Genomic DNA, 27506 nt, shown 5'->3' on the forward strand with positions numbered 1-27506 from the left:
CCACAAGATGTAACTATACCCCATTTTTTTTTTTTTAATATATTCATACTTCATGCCCAAACACTTACCTCAACTGGCTGCTTCCCTTAATCTTGTTTCTTGTATGTGTGGTAGCCACTTATAACACTAAAATTTTCTTTTATGCTACTTGCAGTGTTTCCTCCTTACAACCTGTGCAATAACCAGGCACTTCCACCAAAATCTTAGCTTTTCCCACAAAGACAAGGGGCCATCCAGAAAAATGCAGAAGAAAATAGCAAAATGAGAAAAGCCTCTTCCAACTCCTTTCAATTTCATACAGATATAGGAGATCCTTGAAAACCTGTTCCTGACCCTCCAACCTTGATCCATGAAGTCATCTTTCCCAACATATGAGGAACAGTTAAGTATTCTAAATCATCCTGTCTCTGCCATCCTTGGAAAGAAGTTATATAAAAAAAAAAATAAAAATAAAAAATAAATTTATTTCTTAGGACGAGCAAAGATGTTTCCAACCTTTACCTGAAATTCACTTCTCATGCTTGTCAACAGTGTTTAGTTTTAAGCCATATCATCACCTACATTTGTTTGCTGTTGATATAAAAGGTTCGTGCTTTACATCAATTAACATCATTCTTACCTCAACTGGCTTGTCTTCAGATTTTTTTGAGGAGGATTCAGGATCTTCTGGTTCTCTTATAACATAATCAAAAGGCTTTTTGGAGTTATGCTTCTCCTTCATGTGCCTCTCAACCACGTTCCGGCGTGAAGAGATGTAAGGACACCAGCCACACCTGCATTGTTGCATCAGAAATTAACAAGTAAGATGCTATTCACGTGGGGAAAATTAATAAAATGAATAACTCTATAGCATCCTATCTGTAGCTATGTGGGCTGTTTAGTACTCACAGATCCAGAACACACACACATTGACTCACAGTATGTATGCATATATGAATGTGTCTGCATATATATATATATATATATATATATATATATATATATATATATATATATATATATATATATATATATATATATATATATATATATATATATATATATATATATATATATATATATATATATATATATATATATATATATATATATATATATATATATATATATATCTATATCTATATCTATATATATATATATATATACCCTATTTAATATAAAGTTGCTACATTTTTTTTAATATCACCCAGAAAAATCATTACTTGGCTTTTACACATTCTAATTCATCCTCTGATTTCCACTACAACAAATTCACTTCCTTTTCAGGTTTAAATTTTAATTAGAAGTATCTACCCTTAAACAAGGAAACAACTATACAGATTTCTTACCTGTAGAGCCTTTCTCCATGAAGTTTGAAGTGAGAACTCATCTTTTCCACAGTGATAGACAGACTGACACAATGAGGACAAGGGAAGGTGGTGGCATCAGCATGAAGCGTCCGAATGTGATACTTCAACATCATGTCATCGCACGACAAATAGTTACATCCTTCAATCCCACACATGTACAGTCTTTCTTCTGGGACATATTTAGGAAGTCGCTGATACTCGTCTGGTGGTATTGGATTCTTTGCTCTTAGGTCACTGTCTTCCTTTTTCTTTTTTGTTTCAAAGCTGCTGCCCGCTAAATTCATCATCTTATCAAACATGAGCTCCTTTCGTTCCAGGCAAGGCACAGGATTCACAGGCTGCTTGTATGGTATTGAACAAGTTGATCCATTTACAATGTTAAGCCTTTGTGGAATTCCATCAGGATACTTCTCATGAAGCTTGATGTGCTTGATTAAATTCAAACGAACTTTTGATACAAACGTGCAATGGTAACACTTCAGCTCTTGGTACGAGACATGAGCACGTGGAATACGGTGAAGATCCTCTACCCCGTATTCATTCTTTCTCTTTCTATGCCCTTCTCTTGCTGCTGGAATGGCATCTTTGGGGTACACTACATATTCTTGGTTCTCAGGATCTTTATTCTTTGAGTCCTTTAGAAGTTGTTTGAATCCTGAACATCGGTGGATCTGCTTCATATGGTTCTTAAAGTAATGCACCATAGTAGCTCGATAGTCACATCCTGTTACTCCACACCAATACCGCTTGGGCCCATGCACTCGAAGGTGATCTAGTAGGGTGCTCAGGTGACGGCACTGCTTTCCACAATGGTAGCACCTGAGAACAGTTGAATCTTGAGCCAGATCACAAACCTGTAGGTGTTCCCTGAGTTGGATTTGTGATAAGCTTGAGTACTCACAGCCATCGTTTCCACAATGGTAAAGAGCATGACCACTAAGACCTGTCTTCTCTGCTGCCTGAAGGAAACTGTCATCTCCAGTAGTACTCAGATTTGAGGAGCTGCCATCTTCATTTCCTGCAGTTAGAAAGAGAGAGGAAGAGAGAGGAAAGAGAAGACTGAGTTAATATATATATATATATATATATATATATATATATATATATATATATATATATATATATATATATATATATATATATATATATATATATATATATATATAAAACAGTTCTGAAGCTATTATTTTCCTGTATATTGTGTACATTAACACACAGGAGATAATGTCTAAGGTAATTGTGTACATTGGCACATGAGATGGTGCATAAAATAATTGTGTACAATCATACATAGAAGATAGAGGCTAAGGAAATTGTATATTAGCACATAAGAGATGATGAGAGAAATAACTGTGTACACTGGCACATAAGATTTCAAAAAGTGTTCAATGAAAAGAATTTTTGGATAAGAGATTGTGGCTCTATATACAGACAGACAATTAATGACCTACACCTAGACAGTAACAATGCCATCACATATATCATCCCTTCCTCCATCAATCTATTCTAGGAAATGAGTCACAAAGATTACCTTTAGTACCATCTGCCTCAGAACTGGAGCTCCTTGATGATCTCTTTCGAATCTGGAAGTATTCAACAGATTTGAAGTAATGCCTATTAAATTTACCTTGAATGCTTTCTGTTGTTATTTCTTTAAAACATAATCCATAATTTTTATAAGATGATTAAAAACCTAATCATACTTTACTAATAAAACTAATATAATATCAACATTTCAAATATCAGAAGTTTCTCTACTAAAAAAGGATCCATCACACTGCATATCTGGAAATAGGATGAATTTGAATATTTATCCAATGACAATAAGAATTACACCCACACATTAAAAAATTCTCATGCTGAGACTGTTATACACTTCTATACCTTCTGTAGTTCCTTAACAGATGACTGTGGAATAGATTTGGTTTCCTCCTCTTTAGGTTTGACCAATGATTCCGAAGCCTGAGTATTCGTAACTTCAGAATTTGAGTCATTCTGAGTCGTGGTAACAGGAGGTGGAGGAGGTGGCTCAGATTGGGATGATGAGATGTCAGTACAAGGAGCAGCAGTACTACTGATGGTTGAAGTGATCTGCTTACGCAAAAGTACTTTTCCTGGACGTCCAGAGTGGCAGTTCAGAAGGTGACTTAGGAGCCTCTCTTTTTCAGCATCTCCATGCAGGCAGTAGGGGCACTGATACTCATTCATCTGATGTTCACGCATGTGCTGTCATAGAAAATTAGATATTATTTCTTTTATGTGAACAATGTTGGGCTAAGAGTGTGAATGATGTGCGTGTGCATGTGTAATACTTTATCAGGGGCACCCCATGTGGAATTGTTGGCCTAATACATATATGTGAAGACTGTTGATTTCTGTAAGTGGGTCTGCAAAATGTATTAATAAATGTATCAGTAAATCTTCAAATATAATAAATGTGCCAGGCTGAATAGCAAGTTACCTTGATAACATTATGTACTAGTCAAATATATCTGCGATAATGTCCTTTTTTTGCTACCCTGGTGTAGCTGCATCATATTTGTTATCAATATAATTTAAGAAAGGCCTGATGGGTCATTATCTTCAAAAGTAGTTATGCTGGTGACCCTTTGCAATCCCTCCCAGTTGTTTGCTGTTGCTTTTTTACCTTTCAACTTTAAAGTCCAAAGGCAAAAGGTGTCAGGCACCTCAGCCTCATACATATGTATAATTTTGACACGGGTAAATTTAAAAACTTGTATATGGAATCCTTGTAAGTCACGTTTGTACACAACCATTATGTTTACTATGTAAGATATTTCTTTAATTTAAGCAGTTTTTTGTTATCCACAGGGATAAATGGACTTTATTTTTCTAACAACCCATTCCCTTTTAATTCTGAAACCCAAAAGTTTACTGAATATATGTGATGCAATATTATATGCTATCAACCAAACACAAAATACAACTTACATCAATGAGAGGAATGACATGAAGATGCTTGTGGCAGAAGTCACAGCTCAAGATGACAAAGGGCCCATGATTGTTGACATGACTCTTGAAAGCTTCAGCATCCACAGTTCTGTACTGGCAGTCTTCTGCTTCCATCAAAGAGGAAAAGAAGAAACAAAAACCATATAGCAATACATCACATATTCACACTACATTTGTAGCTATCATATCCTAGTCAAGCTTACTTCCTTTAATTTATATACATTACCTTGTCAAGAGGGTTCAAGTAATCCGAATACTTACAAACCAGAATAAGAAAGATGCTACTTACGGTAAGTACACCTGTAAGGCCTCACAAACTGGTCAATTGGAGGGTTTGCAGGAGGATTAGGCTGAATTGTCTCAACCTTTATATAACGAGGTTCTTCATTTGGGTGAAAGTTTTTCTGAAATTAAATAAAAGCATAAATTCTTTAACCATCTGAGCAAAATGAAATTTGTCTTTAGTCATTCCTCAAAAATTGTTCCAAAAAGATTTTGAAAGTTTATAATGTGCTCAAAGGCCTGATATTTCTTTATTTCCAGGCTAAATGTGTGTTTTAGAGATGGAAGTGCCACATCTGATGAGGCAGCAATCTTCGGAATTTAGTAGGATGATAAGACGAGATGATCACTTGTGCTCTCCCTCTCTTTCATGTACACACACACACACACACTCACAATGAATTATCTAAATCCTTGGGAATCGGAGTTTGAGCGTGTGTGTGTGTGTGTGTGTGTGTGTGTGTATTCAATTCATAATCTACAGGGTGTGAGCTGTACTCATTTAGTTGCATCCCCATATATACATTTATCCAGTCATTTATTCACAATGCATTTCATCAATAATCCCTATGAGAGGATGAGCAAGATCCATTCTGGAAAGCAAGAGGGTCACAAGTGAATCACCCTTATAAGAATCCATACTGAAGATCAGCAATAAAGATGCATACAGATAAATGCTTGTTTAAGAAACTTCCTGTTAAGGAGAGACTCAAAAGGTTTAGAAAGGTAGGATAACAAAGATGTAGGTCAGTAGTTTGAAGGGATGGAGCTGTCAGCCTTGTTAGGAGCAGGATGAATGTAGGCAAACTTTCAGCAAAAAGGAAAGGTGATATGGGTAGAGAGAGATAGTACCTATATGAAAATTTCAATCAACTAGTTTGTTTATAATAATCAGAAAGATACCATAACAGTGAAGTAGAGATCTTACCAGGTGCACTCCCATGTAAATCTTGGTGAAGGCTCGGTAAAGGCAATATCTGCACTGGAACTGACAGTGACTGTGTTCTCTGATAACATGCTGCACTAAGTACTCAGGAGTTGCCATCAATACCAGACAGTAGCAGCATCTGACCAAAAGGAAAATATATTAACATTTTACTTAAACAGCAAATTCTATAATAAAAATCCCTGACTATGAAAGTCACAGAAAAAAAAATTCATGTTTTGATTCACACAAAAAATCAAATAACTAAATAAAATCTTTTACTCCAACTATACACCAAGCTGATATCTCCCTTACAAGGATAAAGCCAACATTTCTTCAAGAAAATTGAAGCCATTATCCTTTGGGAAAGTGATCAGACAACAACTGAAAGGAAGAAACTGAAAGGAAGAAATGAATAGCAAGAAAATGGAACTGTGGAGGAGCAAGAGGACTGGGATTCTCCTTCTTTAATATAATCCTACAATGAAACAAACCACTCTAGTGAACACTTTTGTCATGGCTATCGTCTGTCAGGGAGATGTCAACTAGGTATACAGGATATAACATAAATCTCTCAGCTCAAGTTACATACCTGTATCCACGTCCATGTTCTCTAATATGATTTGTGAATGTGTCAGGATCATCTTCAGCAAAAATGCAACCATTGTACATGCATTTGAATACTTCAGGAGCAAGTTTTGTTATTAATGTCTTGAAAACATCTGCTGTTTGATACCTGTAATTAAAAATTAAAAGCTTCTTTTATAAATACAATAAAGTAACTATTTACATTAGGAGCACTCTGTCTGTCTCTCTTGCTTTTCATAACAATAAGGTCAAAGTTATCGATAAAAATACTATCCTCCAATGTAAAATATTCAGTAACCCTGCAAAGAAATATAGATCTAGTATCTAACCAAGAAACACTTAATTGCCAATCACTATATAATCCCTGCAAATTGATAGATGTAACAAATAAAATTTACCAACAAGAACACAGGACTTACAATTGGAACATGAACTGAATTGGAACAGTTGGTGGGGTCTTGGGTAGCGAGGCAATTCCTGGTGGTGGTGATGATGCCTTCTGTTCATGACCCTCCTCCTCATCAATAGTCACACACGCTGGCTGACCACCCTTCTCTAACGTAGATGAGGAAATGGTTGTAGCTTCCTCACTTTGCTGACTATTGGCGGATGAGGTAGAAGAATATGAAACAACTGCTGTAGTTCCTGGTGGAGTAGTAGAGACGGGGATGACGCCAAATAGTGAACGGCTTGGGGATAGCTTGATGTGCAATGGACCTGCACTCATGGCCGTGATGATTCTTTCTGATGACCCAGGGCTTATAGTAGTGGTGATTAAACTGGTGCCAGATGAAACAGCAATAGGTGACTTTGGTGGCTTTGGTGCTATTTTCTGAAAGGTGCTTATAGCCGGCTTTGGTGGTGACTGGCCTTGGGTGGGACTTGATGAAATATTTGCATAGTCTGTTGAAAAGATTAAGCATCATTACACTATAATCCAAGACGAGCATTTAAATCTAAAGTCTTTTTCCCTTTATTTTTATATTTATCATATATATTGTGTGTGTATGTGTGATATTATCATTTCTGTTCAAAATTTAGGATAAAAGTTCCTGTATTCCTTGTCTGTCAAAAAAAAAAAAAAAAAAAAAAAAAAACATTGGGACTAAGAAAACCTCCCCATTTATTCTTTACTCCATACTCAGTATTTCTATTTCTGCCTTCATTAAAGGATGTCACCCTGGTTTCTGGATAGACTCATCCTAATGAGTAGAAGGCCTTGCATTCATAGCTATTTAGTTGGGCAATCCCTAATTTATAGCTGGCATTCATGAATAAGCCATGCACTGTACGAATACAGTGCAAGTATTAATATATCCAGGGGTTTTGGAAGTTCAGTCTTTGCCTTTTTCCGGAAAGCAGATTTGGAACAGCAATTTTTGCATAGGTTATGAGCAGCTCACTTTATGGTACCACTGATTCTGACTGAGAATTTCCAGAACTATCTTCCATGAAATTATTCCACTACGACTGTAATGTGAGGATAAATGCCACGACATGAATTGCAGAAAAATCAATTTACATGGTAGGTGTGACAACTAATGCGACAACTAAAATTAAAACTATTTGAAGACAATTAATCAGATATGATTCAGCAATGGCATTGCCAGCTACAGTGACCAACATTCAGTAAGCTTTACAGTAAATGAGGTGAGATTGATGAACACACTGGAAAGCAAGGTGTTGGCTCTTTTAAAACTAAGAAACAAAGATACCATCACAACTACTAAATAACAGGCCATGGCTAGGACTCCAAAAACACATCTCAATCTCTAACTGATGAAAAATAATTCTGTACTCACTGCCATTTTGACAAAATTAAATGAATGACAAAGCAATTAAAATTGTGTAAAAATTTAAACATGAAATATTTTCAAAGTGCTGTAAAATACAGATTTGTGAACTGAAATACTGTAAAGCTTGGTCCACCACTGATTTGAAAATATGATAATATGCACATAATCAGTGATAAAAGCCTAATTTATTTATTGTATAATGAATTTCCTAAGATGGGGGTAAAATTTTTGGTTAATCAACATTAATTGAAAATTTAGTTGTCTATTTATCATTACTAAATACTGCAAGCACAATCTTAGAAAAGAGTAAGTGGTATCAATATAAGAAAATATAGTAGTACAGCCTAAAAAATTTATATACGATCAAAACAAAATATATAACTAAATGTGTGAATAAATGAACCAGACAAGCACTGGTTAATGCTCCAAAGCTTCAAGGAGTAAATTTAGACACTATAGATATGTAAAACTGTAAGATGTACTAACCATCACCAAACATTTGGGAGGCTGCTGCAGGATCTAAGGTGCTCACACTTTCAATTTTCAAGAAGCCTGGGCTTTCAGATTCTGTGAGAAATAAATTTTCATAAGTACTAATAATAAAAGAAAAATTTTGATAGATTTTGAGGTAACACTAAAGGGGAAAATTTACCATCAAGTAAAGGGAACTCTATACTCCACACATAGTGTTAATCAGACAGATTCTATTACAATGAAGATTAGAATCAGATTCATGCATCTTGGGCAACCACAATGAACATAAACACCCCACTTGGTGGAGTAAATTTTGTATTCATCTATTATTCTCATCTAAGATCAGGTCATCTTAATAACTACATTTTTTAATATTGTTCCAACACTTGAGGACAATGACATGAAGTCTGATCACCTCCATTACACATTTAAATTAAAATTATCAGGAACTGAATATCCTTTAACTGTTTACAAAAAAATAAATTTTGAAATAGTAAACATACAATTTTGACAAAAATTATCAAAGAACAAATTGGGGAGGGAAAGTGTTTTAATAAATGAAGTTTAACATTGTCCAAGGCTGCAGGATGATAAAAACATTACTTCCCAATGTGGAAAAAAGAAGGGCAGCCAACATGAGGAATCAGTGATATCCTCGAAGCAGTACCTCAGCCACTTCCCATCTCCATATGGTTCACATTGTTAGTACACCTTGCCAGGGGGAACTAACACAGACAGCACAACAAATATCACCCATTGTTTCTGTTTATCCTATTTTCTTTCTTTCCAGACAAAAGTTATTAACACATTGCACCCAGACACGGCACTGAACCTGTCACTCATTAGTAGCCTCTTAATCTTAAATGGTGAGAGAAAGTGCTGACTGAGACACTGTCAATGGTGATGAAGTCAGTCAATGCTGTGTGCTTCACTGCAAGGGAGGGAGAAAGATCCTTACACATCTTAGGTACTTGCAAAAGAAAGGGAATGAGAGAATGACAGGGTTTATTAAAGTATGCAAGGAGGAAATCTAACAACATAAATAAAAGGAGGCACCTCTGTTGTGGCCATTCCCTTAAAGAAATTCTTAGGAGCATGAGTCGGATCTATTATTTGAGCTTGTCTATCAATCTCAATTTATCTGTAAGTACTGACTGACCATCAATACTCTAGCCATCTCCAATCAGCAATTTTCCCAAATTAATTGATATTTACTCTGACATCTCTATTACACCTCCCAATATGCCTATAGAGACCTGGTGTGTCAGAGAACATTTTCAAATAAAAAAAACTACTACTGTACTAAATGTAATTTAAAGAAAAAAATAACTATATGTAATTTAAAGAAAAATATCATGAAACAGGAAATAGGAAATAAATCCAACAAACTTGTCAACATATTCTGCCACTTCTTCCTTGCTCACTGATTTTTCTGCATAAACTGTGGCACTTCTGGAATCACTGCAAGCACCCCTTAGAATATTCAGTGATGTTCTAAACCAAACTTTCTTTGAAACATCTTACCTTGTTTCATCATCATAGTTCCAGATATATGCACACCATCACTCTTTTCATCTTTCATTGCTTTTATATGCACATCTATTTTATTTATTCATTTTTTTTAAATTCATTGTCAGTAAACTTTTTCTACTGCTTCTTTATATCATATATCACAGCTGACAATCCTATATCATGACACTTCAATTCAGCTTTAGCAACAATTCCACTTTTCTCTTACTGTTGGTGTGTTGCGTTTGCCTTTTGTGCCATGACTTCCACTTCTTTCTTCTTTTGAAGTCACAAATAAAAAAATTTAAAAATAACAAAAATAAATAAACAAATCCAAGGAAAAAAATGTTCTTTCCAGCGCTGATTGCACACACTAATACACAATGTGGGGCTTCTTAAATGGAATGGCAGTGAAGTATGGAATCAACCACACTGTTCAAATTGCTCCAAGGATCACTTGCTTCATTTTTATCCTAACATATTCCACAGACTGAGCAATATTAACTTATCAGTATAACTCCAAACAAGTGTTCATAATATGTAAATATAAAACTCGGTAGTATGACTTTTACACCCACACACAGAGTATGTTTTCGTGCTCTGTTATCACTCATTACTCTTGCTCCATTTTTATTCTAATATACTCCACAGACAACAGAACCATAACAATTTGCTAAGATAACTCTGTACAGATGATGATAATATATGAAATATATAAAACACTGGGTGGATATTTTGACCATCTCTTCTCAACACAGTGTGCACAAAGATGTCTTCCAAGGAGCAATTTTAACATGGGTGAAAATTCACACAACAGTGGTGTCATACTATGACTGTAACCCCATCTGAGTCAATGGCTATTTTCAATTAAATTGCATTGTATTGCAATATTGCATCTCTTGCCATCTGTTTACTGCCCTTCTGAACCTGTTAACTGCATGCCTTCCTCCCTCCTACTGTCTTGCTACACAAGACAATTCACTTACTCCTGCCTTTATTCTGTCCAACTTACTGATGTAAGAGTTAACCATTAACAGGTACCTTCACTCCTTCATTCTTACTGTAAAAAAAAAAAAGAAAAAAAAATTCTACTTGATTCAGTTTATCTTTCTCTAACTGAAAAAAAAAAAAAAAAAAAAAAAAAAAAAAAAAAGCAAACCCAAATGAAGTTCTCTTCTATTACTCTTTAAATAGATGCAATAAGACAGGCTTTTTGTAGGGCTTGGCTTTACAACTATTTGTCTTCCCTTTTTCAGCCCCGATTCAAAATAACTTAATAACTCAAGAAACTTAATACTTTATTCTGAACATTTTTCAGCTATGGGCCTGCCATCATGTGAATGTGCATGCGTGTATGTGTGCATATATATATATATATATATATATATATATATATATATATATATATATATATATATATATATATATATATATATATATATATATAAAAGGCAATCTAGTCTCACCTTCATCTGACTGTTCCTCATCCTGGAATTGCCTTGAGTGGCACTCTGTCAGATGGTCAATGTACTCCTTGAAGTCCATAAAAACCTTACTACAGTGAAATGCACAAACCATGAAACTTAACTGAAAATAAAAAGAAATGATTATCAGTAAATGGGTGTTCATCTTCTAGTATCTTAGTTTCTGTATTCAATTTCAATAGTAAAACCTTTCTAAAAATCATTAACCAAATGGCTTTGGTGCAACTAATGGTAATTGTGGTTTCTGGTCATTTCATTCAAGGCAGGGCATTCCAGGGAACAGAGACCATCAAGAACAGGCAGTGAAATAAAGAAGTGGATCGTAAGAATAGATGTCTGTTATTACCACAGATAATAAACCCAGCTCCATATTTAGATGTTACTTGACTATTAATATGACAACTGTTCCCAATCAAAGCACCTCACCTAGCAATTACATATTACTGTCCATGTAAACTTTAAAGCAGCAAGTTATATATATATATATATATATATATATATATATATATATATATATATATATATATATATATATATATATATATATATATATATATATATATATATATATATATATATATATATATATATATATATATATGATATTTTCAAGGAAAGGTTCAGGTTTAAGCCATCGGCACTATATGAAGTTGCAATAACACTAGCTGTGCGACTCAGACTCTGTCCTCTGAAACAACCTTGCCTTGAAAATTTTCTCTCTTCAGATAGATTCCTCTAGTGCCTCAGTAGTGTACAACAGCAACAGTAGCTATGAACCATTAATGACAAGCTCTCTCACTTTCTATGTTACACAAGTACATTTTACACACAAAGTATCTTGAACCTAACATCTATCACAACATAAATTAAGCCTCTGATCAAGCCCTAGAATTTCCCAGTGTATATAACTGTATGTGTATTCTCTTTATCCTAGGATTCTCTCTCTCTCTCTCTCTCTCTCTCTCTCTCTCTCTCTCTCTCTCTCGACTCCCTTTTAATATCTCTAACATTATTTTTCTTGTTTCCTCTGGCTTCCACCTTCCAGAAGCTTAGTCCCTTGATGAAGCTCAGAGACTATGCTTCTGTAAATGCAAATTATGTCTTTTTTCTCTTTATCAACAACTGAAGATATGTGGCCATCCTAATCTCATAACTAACAACCTAAAGCTATAATTTACTCCTTTATTAGATTGTTTACTCCATCTTCAATATGAAAACTTTCAAACACTATTACCTCTCAATCATCTATTTAATTCAATATGAATTCTGTAAAGTGTTCAATAAGAAAATTTACACATCCAATGTTTAAGAATGTAAAAAAGTGATTTAACTCACCTTTGAATGTAATGTCTGATGATGTATTTCGTACAACTCCTTGGATTTTGTAACAAATCGACAGCCAGAAGCAATACATTTATATGGTCCATGGTGGCGAATGATGTGTTGAATCAGGTCCACATTGTTCCTGCTGCTATAAAAGCAACCGCCTACACAACATTTGAATATGTTGGTGAAACCGCCTTTCTTTATCAGTTGCAGTTGTGGTTGTTGTTGTTGTTGTTGTTGTTGTTGTTGTTGTTGTTGCTGTTGTTGTTGCTGTTGTTGTTGTGCCTGATCCTTTGGCTTTTGTCCCTGCAGATCATTACATTTTTGTTAATAAATCACTTTTCTAAAGGTTAATGTAACAAGCAACAAAAACTAAACACACTACTGCACCAAGTCTAGCAACACCAAGTTTGATAAATCCCAGCTAGTCCATAGCTTTAAAATGTTTCCATGATTTGACTTTTGTGAGAGAGAGAGAGAGAGAGAGAGAGAGAGAGAGAGAGAGAGAGAGAGAGAGAGAGAGAGAGAGAGAGAGAGAGAGAGAGAGAGAGAGAGAGAGAGAGAGAGAGAGAGAGAGAGAGAGAGAGAGACTCTGGCAACTCCCAACAAGCAAACAAAAACAGAAACACACATTTGAATCTTGTGACCACTGCTGTCATAAGTTAAAAAATTTGTCCACACAATTCCAGTGCCAGCCAGATAAAAGTAGAGCCCAAATAAGCTATAAACTTCTACTTATGTTTATCCTGCATTGAAAGCTGTGGGTTATACTTAAATTATTACAGTGTTCTGAATTTATAACTGACAGAATCATGTTGTCTACTTGTACAACTGGAGCTGGAAGTGGACTAGGTAAGAGATGAAGAGGAGATAAATAACGTAAACCTAAAAAAACAAGTACAGTGCATGTATATTCATGCTCTTATGATAATATGGTAAGTTCTCATGATGTAGATTATCAATATCTGAGTCACTTGGCAATGCTGGAGATGTCACTATCAATGGGCCTTTTTTCCTTCTTCTCCTTTGTTATCCTAGGCCAGTGTTCTTCTTACAAAGAATAAATTAATAAATAAATAGATAAATTTTAAAAAATAAAAAAAAGTATGGAAATGTTTTGTACTTTATTTTATATATATATATATATATATATATATATATATATATATATATATATATATATATATATATATATATATATATATATATATATATATATAATAAAGTACAAAACATTTCCACAATCCCAACACTCACACAGCTTCTAAAACTTCAACAAGCTAATAATTATTTGTATAAAAGAATTTAACAGAGTGCTAACTGTAATGTTCATGTCTTATGGCATGAAAAATTAGAATGAAGGACTGAGATGATACCCTTATAACAGAATAGTTATTATTGAGAAATACAATGACTTAAGATATTATCCCAATAATAAAACACAGATGATAACATTTTCACCACTGATGTATCTACTCATAATTACATCAACTGAAAGGCTGTTCAAATGGCACAGTAAATCTAAGCCATCTTTGTTCAGAAAGCACATAATAATTACACGGAAGTAAGGATGAGAAACTTAGTAAAATGTGACCATTATCTAGACCCTAAAGACACCCTTCAAAATTAGACATGAATATGTATTTCCTATTGAACTACAAGGCAACTCTTTCCTAATCTTGCAATACTTCAATCTTTGATAAAATCTGTTGACATGATCTAAAAGACAACTAATTCAATATGTACTGTTGGAATTCACAGAAGAAAACTTTTACATAACAAATGTTTACATGGAAAGCCCAAAGAAATAACAGATTTTTAACAGTACTGCAGGAACACCTTAACAACAAGACAAATGTGAAAAAGCAATGTCACACTTGTAATCATAAACTAATACAGTGGGACAGTGTGACATATCTAGAGAGAGAGAGAGAGAGAGAGAGAGAGAGAGAGAGAGAGAGAGAGAGAGAGAGAGAGAGAGAGAGAGAGAGAGAGAGAGAGAGAGAGAGAGAGAGAGAGAGAGAATTTGCATTTGTATTTTTAAAAGGGAAAGAATGTGAGTAAAGAGGTCTGAGCACAGTATCATCATCATAACTAATGAACTGAAACCAAGCAATTATTTCTATTAAATTTCAGTATTGTTAAATTGGTTGTAAGCTCCATGAAATCCTTCAACTAGATTTGCCACACGTCCAAGGCCCCAGAAGAATTTGTAAGAGGAAAGTTACTGCCAGCCAAAAGCATATGCAAGGACATCATTCATATACAGAGGAGTGCTCATAAATAATAAAAAATAAAAGTAAGAGGATACATGAACAAACATTAGAGAAGTAGATAAACAGTGGTCTCAGATTCCATGTAATTCTGGTTCAATAATTCACTAATTCTGCACTGAAATGAACATGATGTAATCAGATTTAAGATAAGATGGAAAGGAATAGTAAGCAATTTTATATTGCAAACTGCAGACAACAGTGGGCATGTGCATGTGTTTGGCCTCACTGTTGTCTTGTGCTTACAACAAAACATTGCTTACCACTTTCCTTGCTGCCTTATCTAAGATCTGATAACACCATCACAATCAGGAAAAGTCTGTTTATCACTCACTACTTTTTTTTGCATATAGTATCACGATAATTTCACAGAAAGGCAGTAGAGAAGTGGCAAAAATTTTTTCATCTTCATCTGTGACTTAAACTCACATAAGCTCAAGTATTCTTTGTCAATTTAACACACTCATAATCTATAATTTTTGTCCAAATTTAAAGAAACAAAGTAAGAATGGCATAAAATTTAGGAAATAAGAGGAAGAGAAATTAAATTTGCAGAGTGGAGAGACCAACATCTGGGCTACAATGGCGACAGGCAGAATGAGCTGCAGACCAATCAGCGATGAGGTTACAAGACCCACTGTCCAATCAGCAATGAGTTACAAAAGAAACTTAGGCTCCAGTTGCAGGCTAGGAACAAATGGACTACAGTGACAGTGTACTTAGTGTGTGTGTGTGTGTGTGTGTGTGTGTTCATCAACTAGTAAATAAACAGGATTTGAACAAAGTTTATGTTGCCAAGTCAAAAACTACACTGGCATCTCAACCTGAGAGTTCTCCATCAACACATGTTCCTGAATCTCATCCCTGAACATTATAGCACTCTCATGCTTTCTCAAACACTCCATCACTCTATCCTCTCATTAAATATTATATGCAGTCATACTCTCATATCCTCATCATCTATTATACTCCTGTGCAATTAAGACAAATGGGTGGGATGTGGTGGAGAGAAAGCATGGGATGAAGCAGAGAAATAAAGTATTATTGTTTTATCCTGTGTTTCCTCTAACCATCACATTTTATTCCTCTCAAATACTTTCTAATCACTTCACCCTCATTCATTTTGTCCCATCTCCACCGATTCCATATCTAACTCAAAAATATACATGCAGCAAATGCTAAAATGGGACCCACTTGACTTAGCCTTTTAGAGTACCTGCAGCATGACAAACCAAATGAGAAATAACCCTAATAGCATGTTATTTCATCCACTGCTTTTAACATATTCCTCCTCCTCTTTGGCATACGGTCAATAAGTAACTGAAAATAGTCCAAGTCTATCTCTGCATCCCACATCTCACTGACCACTTCCATGAGGTGAGGTAGGAAGGTCATCTACTCCTCATGCACTTTGCCTTTCATAACTTCCCATTCACTTTCCATTCTGTTAAGGTCTAGACTGTTCCCAGGTTAACTCATCACCTCAACATCATTGTCCAATTAAAGTCTACCTACTTGTTCAGCAGCGTGGCCAGACACAATCATGCATAAACACACCATCATATTTATCACACACAGGCGACATCAGATCACGCAAGATTCTTTTATAATGTTCTGCATTTATGGTGACATTCCTCTGGTAAGAAGTAAACTGAGCCAGGTCCCTTAAGCCTACTAAAGCACTTTTACACCATCACTGGAGCCCTTTGTTTCATTGTCTTGATAATGTAGCGTGGATCACATTTGTTCCTTCAAACCAGCCTCTTGATATGAGCTCTTATGTACTGTGGCAAACTGGAAACTGCCTTCATCACCCTACAGTATGTTACACCATTGCTGTGGTCACTCCTTGTGTTGTCTAGTGAAATGGTGGCATTCAAGTTGCATTTTACCATTAAGAAAGTGTCTCCTGGCCACAGCACATGACTGAATGTTGAAATAGTCTCATGGACATTGCAGAAAAATTTTGACAATAATATCCTGAAGATGCTTCAGTTTTCTTGCAGTTAGATGTAGGTTCATAGTTGCAGCAAGTTTCAAGAGTATTCTGTTAGCATGGTGGTCTTCTTTTAGCATCCAGCATGTTTCTTCAAAAGCAGAACATCAGCAGGAGGTGACTCATGAGCTGCTGCGAGGATGTTCATCACCGTTGAACAGTCAGCTGACAAATCTCCTTTATGCTCACAGCTTCTTTCCTCAGAATCGATCCTTACTTTTTCAACATCTGAGGATGGCTTGCCAACCATCTTGCAGCATGGAAGCGTGTGGGGAGGGGCAGCAAGGTGAGACACCAAATATCACTAAGGTGGGTCAGAAGCAGCAGCAATTAAGCTCCCCTGACATCACCTAAAGGCAAACTAAGCATATGCCTTGAGGGAGAGGCCTCACTGAGGATAACTGAGTTGACGTGTACATTAAACAGTGTCATTTCACTGCAAAAATTTTCACGCAATAATAAATTAAACTGGGGAAAAAATTAGGGTACATCTCATATATTTTGGCACCTGTAATTCATGTCCCCTTCTCCTTCCTACCCTGGCCTCTACCTTTTCACACAATTAGAACCACCACCAACCACTTAGAAACAGAACAGACAATAATGCAGCTCAATTCCCATAATCATAAACAGAATTAACAACACAATCCCCAAGACAAGTAAAATCAGTTAACCCTCTGCCACCATGAAACTGTCATCCTTCACTTGGAATTTGTGACCCCACCAACAAACCACTCACACCAACACACCCCTCTTGTACATGCAAGCTGATATGTAAGGTGTACCGTAAATAAAATGTACCAGTTTTCCCACACTTTCAATACCAATTCTAAAGCTCAACCCCATACATGCATTTAAACATATTTCCAGCCATCTAACTCCATTTATCCTCAGCAAACTGACATTTTTTTTTATTATCACATACACACAAATACATTCCTGAAAAATAGATTGAGTCTACAAATATATCCAAGACAGAAAAAATCTACATTGAGGAAAAGAATCAAGAGGATAGCAACTACCAAAAGTGCTTCAGGTAAAGCAAAACAGCAATAAAGGAATGTAATCTCTCAATATTATTGAAAGAGAAAGATTTATAATCAGTGCATTCTACAAGTTCCAACACATGGATTAGGAACCTGGGGTCTTACAATAGTCCTAAAACGATAACTTAGAGAAGAATAGTGGGAATAATGCCTGGGATAACAAATAATATAATGGCATCAAGGACTAGGAAGCAGACTAAGGCCTATATTCTGAAACACTTCTGCAACACAGCTTCAATACTTTCAAAAGGCTGTAGTAAAAGGTACACAGGTTCTTGAAGGGTGTTGCTATGATTCTAGTGACAAATTAACATGATTTCTATATTATTAACAGGAGGAACAATCATGAGAATCCAACTAATCATATCTATGGCTTTTGAAAACAGTTAAGATGAGAGAACAGTGTTTCTGAATACAGGAATAAAGCTGAAGATATCTGTGCTACATTATAATAAGTGAACAAAGGCAAGAAAAATCATATGTATAATAGATAACAACTAAAACAGAATAACAGAACAGAACTTCAAGAACAGTAAATAAAAGCAAACCACACAAGAGTGCATGGTGAGGAAGGTAATTCAGCTGAGGTGGCTTGAAACAGATAGGTAGCTGAAGACTGAAGTGAAGCCTTTATCCTGCAGTGACATGATGATGATGATGATGATGATGATGATGATGATGATGATGACATGCAACTTATTTTAAAATTTACAATGACAACATTTTCTAATATTTATCCTCCACATTTTTCACTTTTTAATATAATCATTAATATTATCTTCCTTCCTTCTTCAAATCCTTCAACACCTTCATTTAAGCTCTTGTCCTTTTCTTTTTTATTTGTTATCTTTGGAGTTACATGAGCAAAGATATGTTAATGAGGTGCAAAGGCACCTCATTAACTCAATTTACACTTTACCAACATCATTATTCTCTTCCACCCATATTGAGCCATTCTCTTTTACATTCTCTTCACTCTCTAGCATGAGAGTCACACATCCTTCCTCACTACACTCATCTCAACAAGCCCCTACTGTCCTGCCTTCCAAACCATCCCACACACTACACCCATTTCCACTCTCCATTACTTGTTATGGGGCATACTACACTCTTGCTTGCATGCAGCTTCCTAAGTCATCTTCAGCTATCTCCTCTGAACCTACCAGGATTAACATAAACAACTCTCAAAAGATCCTTCAACATACTCGCCAATTCTTCTACTACAATTAGTTTTCTGCCTTCTAATCCCTGAGGGGCATGGAAGGGTGGCAAGTCTAGTGTAATGTAGTGTATTTAATAAGTCAGTAGCTGTCTTACTTCCATGTCATTATCAAGCATCTTAATGATATATGCACAAACTACAAAACAGTGTGGTTTAGATTCCTCACCTTAGGAGCAAACTGTGGGTCAATGAGTTGATGTGCTGGGAGAATTCTTAACTTCGGCACAGGAAAGCCACTTTGGCCTTTTGTAGATGCTTCTCGCAATATGGATTGTATGGAATCTTGCAATGATAACTTGGATGTTTCTGCAATGATTGCTGGCTGATTTGAACTCTGTTCTGCTTGGAGTAAGTCTATGGATGTTTCTCCTTCTTTGTCTGAATCAGCATCCTCACAAATAACTAACGTATCTGAATCACTATCATTGTCATGTGTACTAGCAGAGTTTGTACTCTGGCCAACTGCCTGCTTTTCTTTTTGTTCCTTAGTCTTTTTGGCTTCCTCTTCTCGCTGTACAGTTTTTTGTTCCTTGGCACCCAAATCTAATTTCTCAGAAAGCCTTTTAATTGTATCCTGGAGGGAGCCTTTCCCTGAGATAACAACTTCATCTTCATAAGATTCTGGTTCAACAGCACTAATAGTAGATTCAGTATCACTTTCTATGGAAAAACTATCTACTTCTTTCAATCTTCTAACACTGTCATTAATTTTTCCTCCACTTATCACAGCTGTCTCATCTTTTTTTTCTTCTTTATCTCCATCCTTGCTGATTTCTTCATTTTTTGTTTTTTCTTCTGAACCTTCATCCTTGCTGGTTTCTTCACTGACAGTGGATGGCTTGCTATCAACTGCCAATGTTTGTGATGAAGCAACAACAGATGACTCCTCTTTAACTTGACTTTCAGCCTCAGGCTCCAATTCCATGCTTTCCTCTTCAGTTTCTTCATCTAACTTTTTACTTATGGAATTCAGTAATGACATCCGTTTATTTGCTTCTTGTACTGACATACTTGTGTGAATATTAGAAGATATCCTATCAACTAACTGTTTTGCTTTTTCTTCAATCTCATCTCCATCTTCTTCCTCTTCTCCTAGAAACACATCAAGATCTGGGAGCTTCTTACCTTTCCTCTTCTTACATTTCTTCTTATATTTTGGTCGTGACAAAGGAGTACTGTCTGATTCATTTCCAGATTTTCTCAGTTCAGAATGCAAAACAATGGGCCTGCTCATGTTGGCTTTATGGATATCTGCCTTTCCACCATGCTTTTGCTGAACATGATTTTCTGCTTCTTGTAAACTGATTCTAACAAACATACAAATTTTGCAGACATATATATACAGCCAGTCATCCTCTTCTATCACTGGAGCCTCAAAGAAGTTTTGAGGCCGAGTTATGTGACTTTCCTTGTGGTGGGACTCAAGAAGCTCCCTCTTGTATGTCTTATGGCCACACAGCTCACACCTGAAGCGGTACTCTCCTGTGTGACTTGAGACGTGATTGTAAAAGCTCTCCTTCTTCTCAGACATGTAATTACAAAGTCGGCAATGATACACACTGCAAATTCCTGCCTTAGGAAAATGCTCTATATAATGATAAATCAAATCAAATCTGTTTCTAGAGCAATAATCACATTCTTTACAAGTAATATTTTCATCAAAGTTCATAGCATTAGGAATCCAGCTCAAATCTAAGGGTACAATTTCCTTAATACCTTCTTGTGGTGGTCCCACATAGTCTTTAATGACAGGTGGGAAGTCTTCCTTCTTGAATTCACAAGGTAATTCTCTATCAGTATGAAAATTGACCAAATGGTGGGCAATATGACGACCAAAATAGTCGCACTGATCACACTGAAACAAGTCCACAATGCCACCATCATCCCACTCGACATGTTCGGCTGTCAGAGGTTCCACTACCGAACCTCGAGTAACTCTACGACATTCCACTGAGGGCAAACCCGTTAAATTTTTGCCCTTTCTCCCTCTTTTAGGGGGCTGAGATTCAGGAGTCTTGACATCACGACCTTCACTAGAGATGACAGAGGCATCATCAACAAAGCTGCTGGTGCTCACTCTCCCAACACTTGCTACATCATCTGCATCATCAGTGTCTTCATGAGTACCAGTGCCACTCCCACTGTCTTTATCCAGCTTGATTACGGCATCTGACTCATGTTTTTTGGAGAGTTCTAGTGATTCCTCTTCTTTTCTAGTCTCACTTCCTATAGCTTCTTCAGATTTTATTTTAAATAATTCATCAGATGATTTTCTCCTCCAAGAAAGTCCCTCATTAACTGCTTTAGCATCTTCTGAAGTTTTCTCAACAGAGGTAATCCCACAATCATTGTCTGATTTCAAAACCTTATCAGAATTATCTGTTTTCATCTGAACACCTACATTTTTTAACACTTCACTTTGTGTGTTGAATGCTTCTGCCTGCTTATGACTATCAGAAGTGCTACTTGCTGCTTGCTCTTCTTTGTATTCCTTTTTAATATTGGTCACTTCATTTTCAGAAACATTTCTCTTATGGTCCACATTTACTTCAGAACCCTTTTCTAGATTTCTGTCACTGGACTGATTTGACTCACAACCTGAAACACTTTCCTTTAATTCTTCTTTTACTTGGACAGCACCTATGTCTACAAAACTCATTTCTTGGTCTTTATTTTCAGTACCCAATTTATCTTCTGCATCAGCAGTTTTCATGGCAATACTTATCATCTCCTCTAATACAGTGTCATTTTCTATTACATTTCTGGAATGTGACTGTTTTGTTACATCAAATGGCAGTTTCTCATCCCCACATGGATGCTTGCCTGGTGTCCATATGCTATCTGCCCCCTCTTTATGGTTCATGTTTTCAGTCACTGCATGACTTACATGAAGAGGGCTTAATACGCTTGCCAAGGCAGAAGCATTTGGCAGTGCACTGGTTATGGTTTCATCGACATCAAAGAGAGTTGGAGTGATCTGCATGAGGTCAGGATCATCAGATAGCATGGTAGTCTCAAAGAGATCAATAGGTTGTGAGGTTCCTTCACTCTTAGTATTTTGTTTTTCCAAGCACAACCTTTTATTGTCACTTCCTTTGGAAGGCATTGGGAGACTTCGCTTCTCCACTCCACTGCAAGGTTCACTGGTGTTTTCTTTAGAAGTTCCATGTGCACCTTCACTCCTGTTGGTGCCTGTGGTGCCATTTTTCTTGTCTCTAAATAAGCTTGAAGAAATGTCAGATCTTGGTTTCTTTGATGGATTCTTGGAAGCTGAATATGAGAGTTGCCTCTTCTTACCTTTTCTTGAAGTTGGTGTACCAACAGATACCTCTTTTTTCAAAGCAACCATAAGGTGTGTATTCTCTGGCAGAAACATGCCACCAACTGGGCCATATCTTGCAGTATATTCCCAATAACCATCAACTGGCAAAATTAAATTATCTGTAGGTTTCACTTGCAAATCTGGTTTTACAATTTTTTCTACTGGTAAAGGCTGTGGAGTTTCTTTCAAGGTCACTATTATTTGTGTTTTTGGACTATCAATAGGTTGTACCACTTTTTCAGTAACCTTTTGTCTTCCACCTTTCTTTTTAAATTTCTCATCCTCACATATTGTTGTCACAATTTTAAGAGGAACTGGAATTAACACTTTGAGTTTTTTCTCTTCAGGTATCAGCTCTTCTAACTCTCCCTGAGTATGTCTGGTTAGTTTCAGTCCAACTGAAGAGTTTAATGACAAATCTGGTTTATATGAATTGTCATGCAAGTATTTATCTGCATTTTTCTTTCCCCGTCCCTTCTTTCCTGATGCAGAATTACTTTGCAATTTCTTTTTACCTTTATATGAGCCTGATTTCTTGCTTAGTTTTTGTTTTCCACTGGTCTTCTTGGTTTTTGTTTTAGTTTTCTTCCTGTCTTTAGAACCTGAACTTAAATCAGACGGCTCTTCTGACATTTGAGAACTTACTTCTGATTCTTCATTATCTGATAAGATAGTTTCATCTATTACCATATAGCCTTCATCATCATCATCATCATCATCATCTTCCTCATCTTCATCATCCCCATCATCATCCTTTTCACCACCATCATAAGCGGCACTAGCTTCCTTCCTACTAATGTTCTTGTTTTCAGTCTTTGTGCTGACTGAAGAAGTTTGTATAGATTTCTTCTTCCCTTTGTTTCCAGACTTCTTAATTTCATCACTGTCTGACTCTGAGTCCGATAAAATCACTATCTTTTTAAACTTCCTGGTCTTTGTGTTTGCTGCTTTTATATTCTGTACTTCATCTTCTGATTCTGAAGAGTCTTTTGATGATGCTTTTGCAGCATTACTTCTGGCTACCTTTCCCTGAGTTTCTGGTTTGTTTGTACCCTCTTCCTTACTGGTTTCTTTCTGCTTAGGTTCATCCTTTCTTATCTTTGGGATCTTGAAACCAGTTGTTGATTTTGGTGGAACTTTAATTCCACACAAATCAGAGTACTGACCAGTGCTTCCAACATCACTTCCTTCCCCTGATCCTTGTGTCTTATTACCTGCTGACTCTGGTGCATCACTGGCTTTTTCAGACATGCCAGTACTGGGTTTGGGTACTGGTGGTTTACTTTGAGGCTCTTTAGATCGAGGTTTGAAAAATGGATTGCCATTTCCTCTAGGTCGCTCTGGAATGCCAAGACGAGCTTCTCTTTCTCTATTTAAATTTTCATATGCATTTTTGGCTTGGCGTAGTATGCCCACAGTACATATTCTAAGCGTGATTGGAGAACCTTGTAAAAAGTGTCCATTCATGAGTTCCAGAGCTTCACGAGCACTCTGGTGGCTGGGAAAGTGTACGTAAGCGGTACCCTTACACTGGAGGTGATTGTCCAGTTCTATTGAAATATCACGTAAAATGTATTCTTGAAAAAAGAGATATATGTGATTTGAATTTGTGAATGCGGGCAGTCCTCTCATCATTAGGCAAGTAAAAGTTTGCCCAATCAAAGGTCCACTAGCAGACTGAGATGGAGGGTTATCAGCAATAACAGGAGGTGCCTGCATCCCATAACTCGTAGCTGGAACTGGGGGTGGCTGATGCTGTGGCCAAACAGAATTAGGTCTGTCCCCTCTTGAGACCATTCTTGGGTCTCTGGGTTGACTGCCTGCCATGGGAGGAAATCCTCCAGTTTCTTGCCTGATGTCTCTGACTCCTCTTGATGGGATACGTTCATGCCTTGGGTCTCTGATCGGAGTTGTTACATGGGTAACTTTCGCCAAGTCTTGTCTTGGGTCTCTACTTATGGAGCCAGGAGTTCCATAATGTCTAGGGAGATCTTCTCTATGTAATCCAGCAGGGAATTTACTGCCATCTTTTCTTGGATCACGATTAGTCTGATGGCGAGGATCTCGTGAAGGGCCTGCACTAACTGGTAATCTTGGATCTCGAGCATGTACTGTACCACTCAAAGTGTCACTTTCCGGCACATCGGGGGGTTTTAATCTTGGATCTCTTGGGAGTTGGCCGACTTGATGAGGATCCCGATTTGATGGACTTTCTTCCGCTTTAGTTTCACTTGTCTCTGGAAGTAAGAGGTCAAGCACTGATACAGATTCCTTACTTTTGTTTCCCACATCTAGTTTTGAAGATGAAGAACTTAGTGATGATGATGACTTAATTTCTGATACACTTGCTGCTTGTTTTTTGATCTTATACTTTTCCATCTGGCTGGCAGCAACACCTTGTTGACCTGGTTTGATGAGTTCACCACCAGCATGGGCAATTCTTAAACGAACACTATCAAACCTACCCCCTATGTAGTTACGTGCATCTTTATCAGGCAAGTCCTCGGGTGGTCTATTTGTAGATCTCTGAGCAATTACAGAAGCAGGGGAAGGATGAGCCGGGCGAGGTGGCTGAAATGGAGATGGTTGTGATATGGATGATGATGATTCTTGTGGTGGTGCTATGTGCCTTGGTAATGTTCCTCTGGAAGGATGGACTCTCATATCAGTATCACTTGAACTATTTGATCTTGAAACTGAAGCTGATCCGCTCTGAAACCATCCAGAACCTGGTGTTACAGGATGGTCAGGCAGACCTGACGGCACCGTGGCTCTTGGGCTGTCAGTACTTGTCTGCCTCTGGGGAGACTTGCTTGGTGGAAGTGCACTTCTAGAAGGTCCAGGGCTGTGAGCTTCCTCTTTACCAAATGCTACAGAACCAGGAAACCCAACTTTTCCAGGCTGCACTTTACCTTGATAATTCTGAGGTAGTGAGGTCACATCCTTTGGTACTGAACGCAAATCAGTATCTCCAGATTTGGATATTATGGGATGCCCAGATTTATCTGCTACAGACATTCTGTGTGCTTGATTATTCCATACCTCCTCTGGATCATACGGCTCATCTTCGTCTGGTTTGGAACTTGAAGCAGGACCAACGAAGTCTTCATATCGATATGATGGGCCTTGACTGCCTTCAGATTTCTTTTCATTTGCCCGGATTTGAGCCAAAGCTTTCTTTATTGCTTCGAGATCTACTCCTTTCTGCTGGACATTTTCCAGAGGAATGGTTTTTACTGGCGTGCATTCTTCTGAGGAAACGATAGGGCTGAAAGATGCCTCTGCATCAGGGGACATGGGTGTGTCCAGTGAGTCAAACTGACGAACTGGAGACTGATCAGGTGATAGAGGTGTATCCCTTGCTGATTCAAAGTTCTCACCTTTTGCAGGATTACTTTCAGTGCTTTTGTTCACAGTTCCAGATTTCCACTGTTCTGAGTGTTCTCTTGGTTCTGAAGTCTTAGTGTTAGGGAAAGCCATGGCTGTGTTGTGGTGAGAAGCTTCCCAAGGAGGTTCTCTTGGTGGTGGTAACTTGTGTCTCTGAGAATGAATGTCTACTCTCTCATCAATGTCACCAGAACTCTGGGTGTACCTCTGGGAAAGGAAATTGTCCTTTCTGGCTCTTACTTCATCTCGCCATCCCCGAGACTTTGGTGCTGTTGGTTTTCCTTCCCTTTCTTTGGTTCCAGAGGGTTCTCCCTGTATACCAAATAACCTCTGAAGCTTCTCCCTGGAATTTTGGAATTTTTCATCATTTATAGCCCCAGTGTTCTTGGAATCACTAGAATGTGGTGCATCTTGGGAAATTGTTGGGGGTGGCATGGGGAGATCAAGAAGACTGCTCCATCTTGAAGACATTTTCCCTTCGCTTTGTGTCTTTTCTTGTTCTCCAATGCTCCGTCCCTCTATCTGTCTCCTGTCTTTGTCACCACTACTACAATCTTGACTCCTGCGGCGATAGTCTCTCTCCTTACCATATTCACTTCTTTCCTGTGAACTACTAATCCTACCAAAATCTCTATTCCTGTCTCTTTCATAATCTCTATCCTTAGAGCTTCCTTGTCTTCTCTCAAATTCTTTCTCACTAGAAATTCTTAATCTACTATCCCGGTCTGAACCTCTCTCCATTTCTCGAGACCTGTGCGAGTCCATCTCTCGTCTGTGTTCATACTCCCTCGACCTACTCCTCTCGTATTCTCTCTCCCGACTCCGCTCACTTCCCCGATCTCTACTTCTCTCAGCATGTCTTGGATCACCACGTTCACATTCTCGTCTATTTCTATCAAAGCTGCCTTCTCTGACTAGCTCTGGTCCCCTTTCTCTGGGCCGTTCACTTTGTCCTTCTCTTCGCTTTTCCCCTTTTCCACCAAAGTCCTTTTTATTTTGCCAGTCAGCTGATCCTGATCGAGCCACTGGTGAATGTTGATGAGTTCTTTGTGGGCTGCTCACTTGTCCTACATTCGAAAAACTCCGGCTAGGACCAAAAGACTGTTTGGTGGATGTTCTTGGATCAGATGAGCTACTTCCTGTTCGTGGATGACTGGTTTCTTGAGGAAAGCGGGTGTTTCCTGCAGCAGGACTAGATCCAGCTGGTTTCTGAAAATAAAACATTGTGAAGTTTATCGATGTAAGCAACTTCCATTTATAGTCTATATCACAACATGTATGATATTCAAAACACTGGCAATGACTGGATGCACTTAATGAAAGAAGACTAAGCCATGCTACACCAAAACAACATGGTTCAAACAAAATAAATTAATCAAAAGATCTAAACAGTTGTGGTTTCTGAGGAGTCTTCATCTCTCAATATTAAAGGAAAGAGGTTGTGGAAAGAGGATGGAAGAAATGTTTTGGAAATCTAATGAGTGGAAAAAGTGAAGGTATCACTTGTGATACATATCTAGCACCTCATCCATTTACCAGGCTTTCCTTGAATAG

General features: G+C 37.2%; 1 protein-coding gene across 4 annotated transcripts in view; it reads right to left on the reverse strand.

The window, feature by feature from the left end:
- LOC135107363 (uncharacterized) overlaps positions 1–27506 on the reverse strand; it is a 61089-nt gene that overhangs the window by 26036 nt on the left and 7547 nt on the right. For 3 of the 4 annotated variants that reach the window (XM_064017117.1, XM_064017115.1, XM_064017118.1), the window contains exons 5-17: positions 19410–27161; positions 12716–13012; positions 11363–11483; positions 8400–8480; positions 6537–7020; positions 6122–6265; positions 5533–5671; positions 4612–4726; positions 4302–4426; positions 3234–3575; positions 2881–2932; positions 1329–2367; positions 620–773 (exon numbers count right to left, since the gene is read on the reverse strand). In XM_064017117.1, the coding sequence (XP_063873187.1) occupies positions 620–773; positions 1329–2367; positions 2881–2932; positions 3234–3575; positions 4302–4426; positions 4612–4726; positions 5533–5671; positions 6122–6265; positions 6537–7020; positions 8400–8480; positions 11363–11483; positions 12716–13012; positions 19410–27161 (10845 nt within the window). The remainder of the gene's footprint in view (positions 1–619; positions 774–1328; positions 2368–2880; positions 2933–3233; positions 3576–4301; positions 4427–4611; positions 4727–5532; positions 5672–6121; positions 6266–6536; positions 7021–8399; positions 8481–11362; positions 11484–12715; positions 13013–19409; positions 27162–27506) is intronic. The other variant, XM_064017116.1, reaches the window with a different exon arrangement.

Source organism: Scylla paramamosain, chromosome 15 (assembly GCF_035594125.1).
Source record: "Scylla paramamosain isolate STU-SP2022 chromosome 15, ASM3559412v1, whole genome shotgun sequence".
Classification (NCBI taxonomy): domain Eukaryota; kingdom Metazoa; phylum Arthropoda; class Malacostraca; order Decapoda; family Portunidae; genus Scylla; species Scylla paramamosain.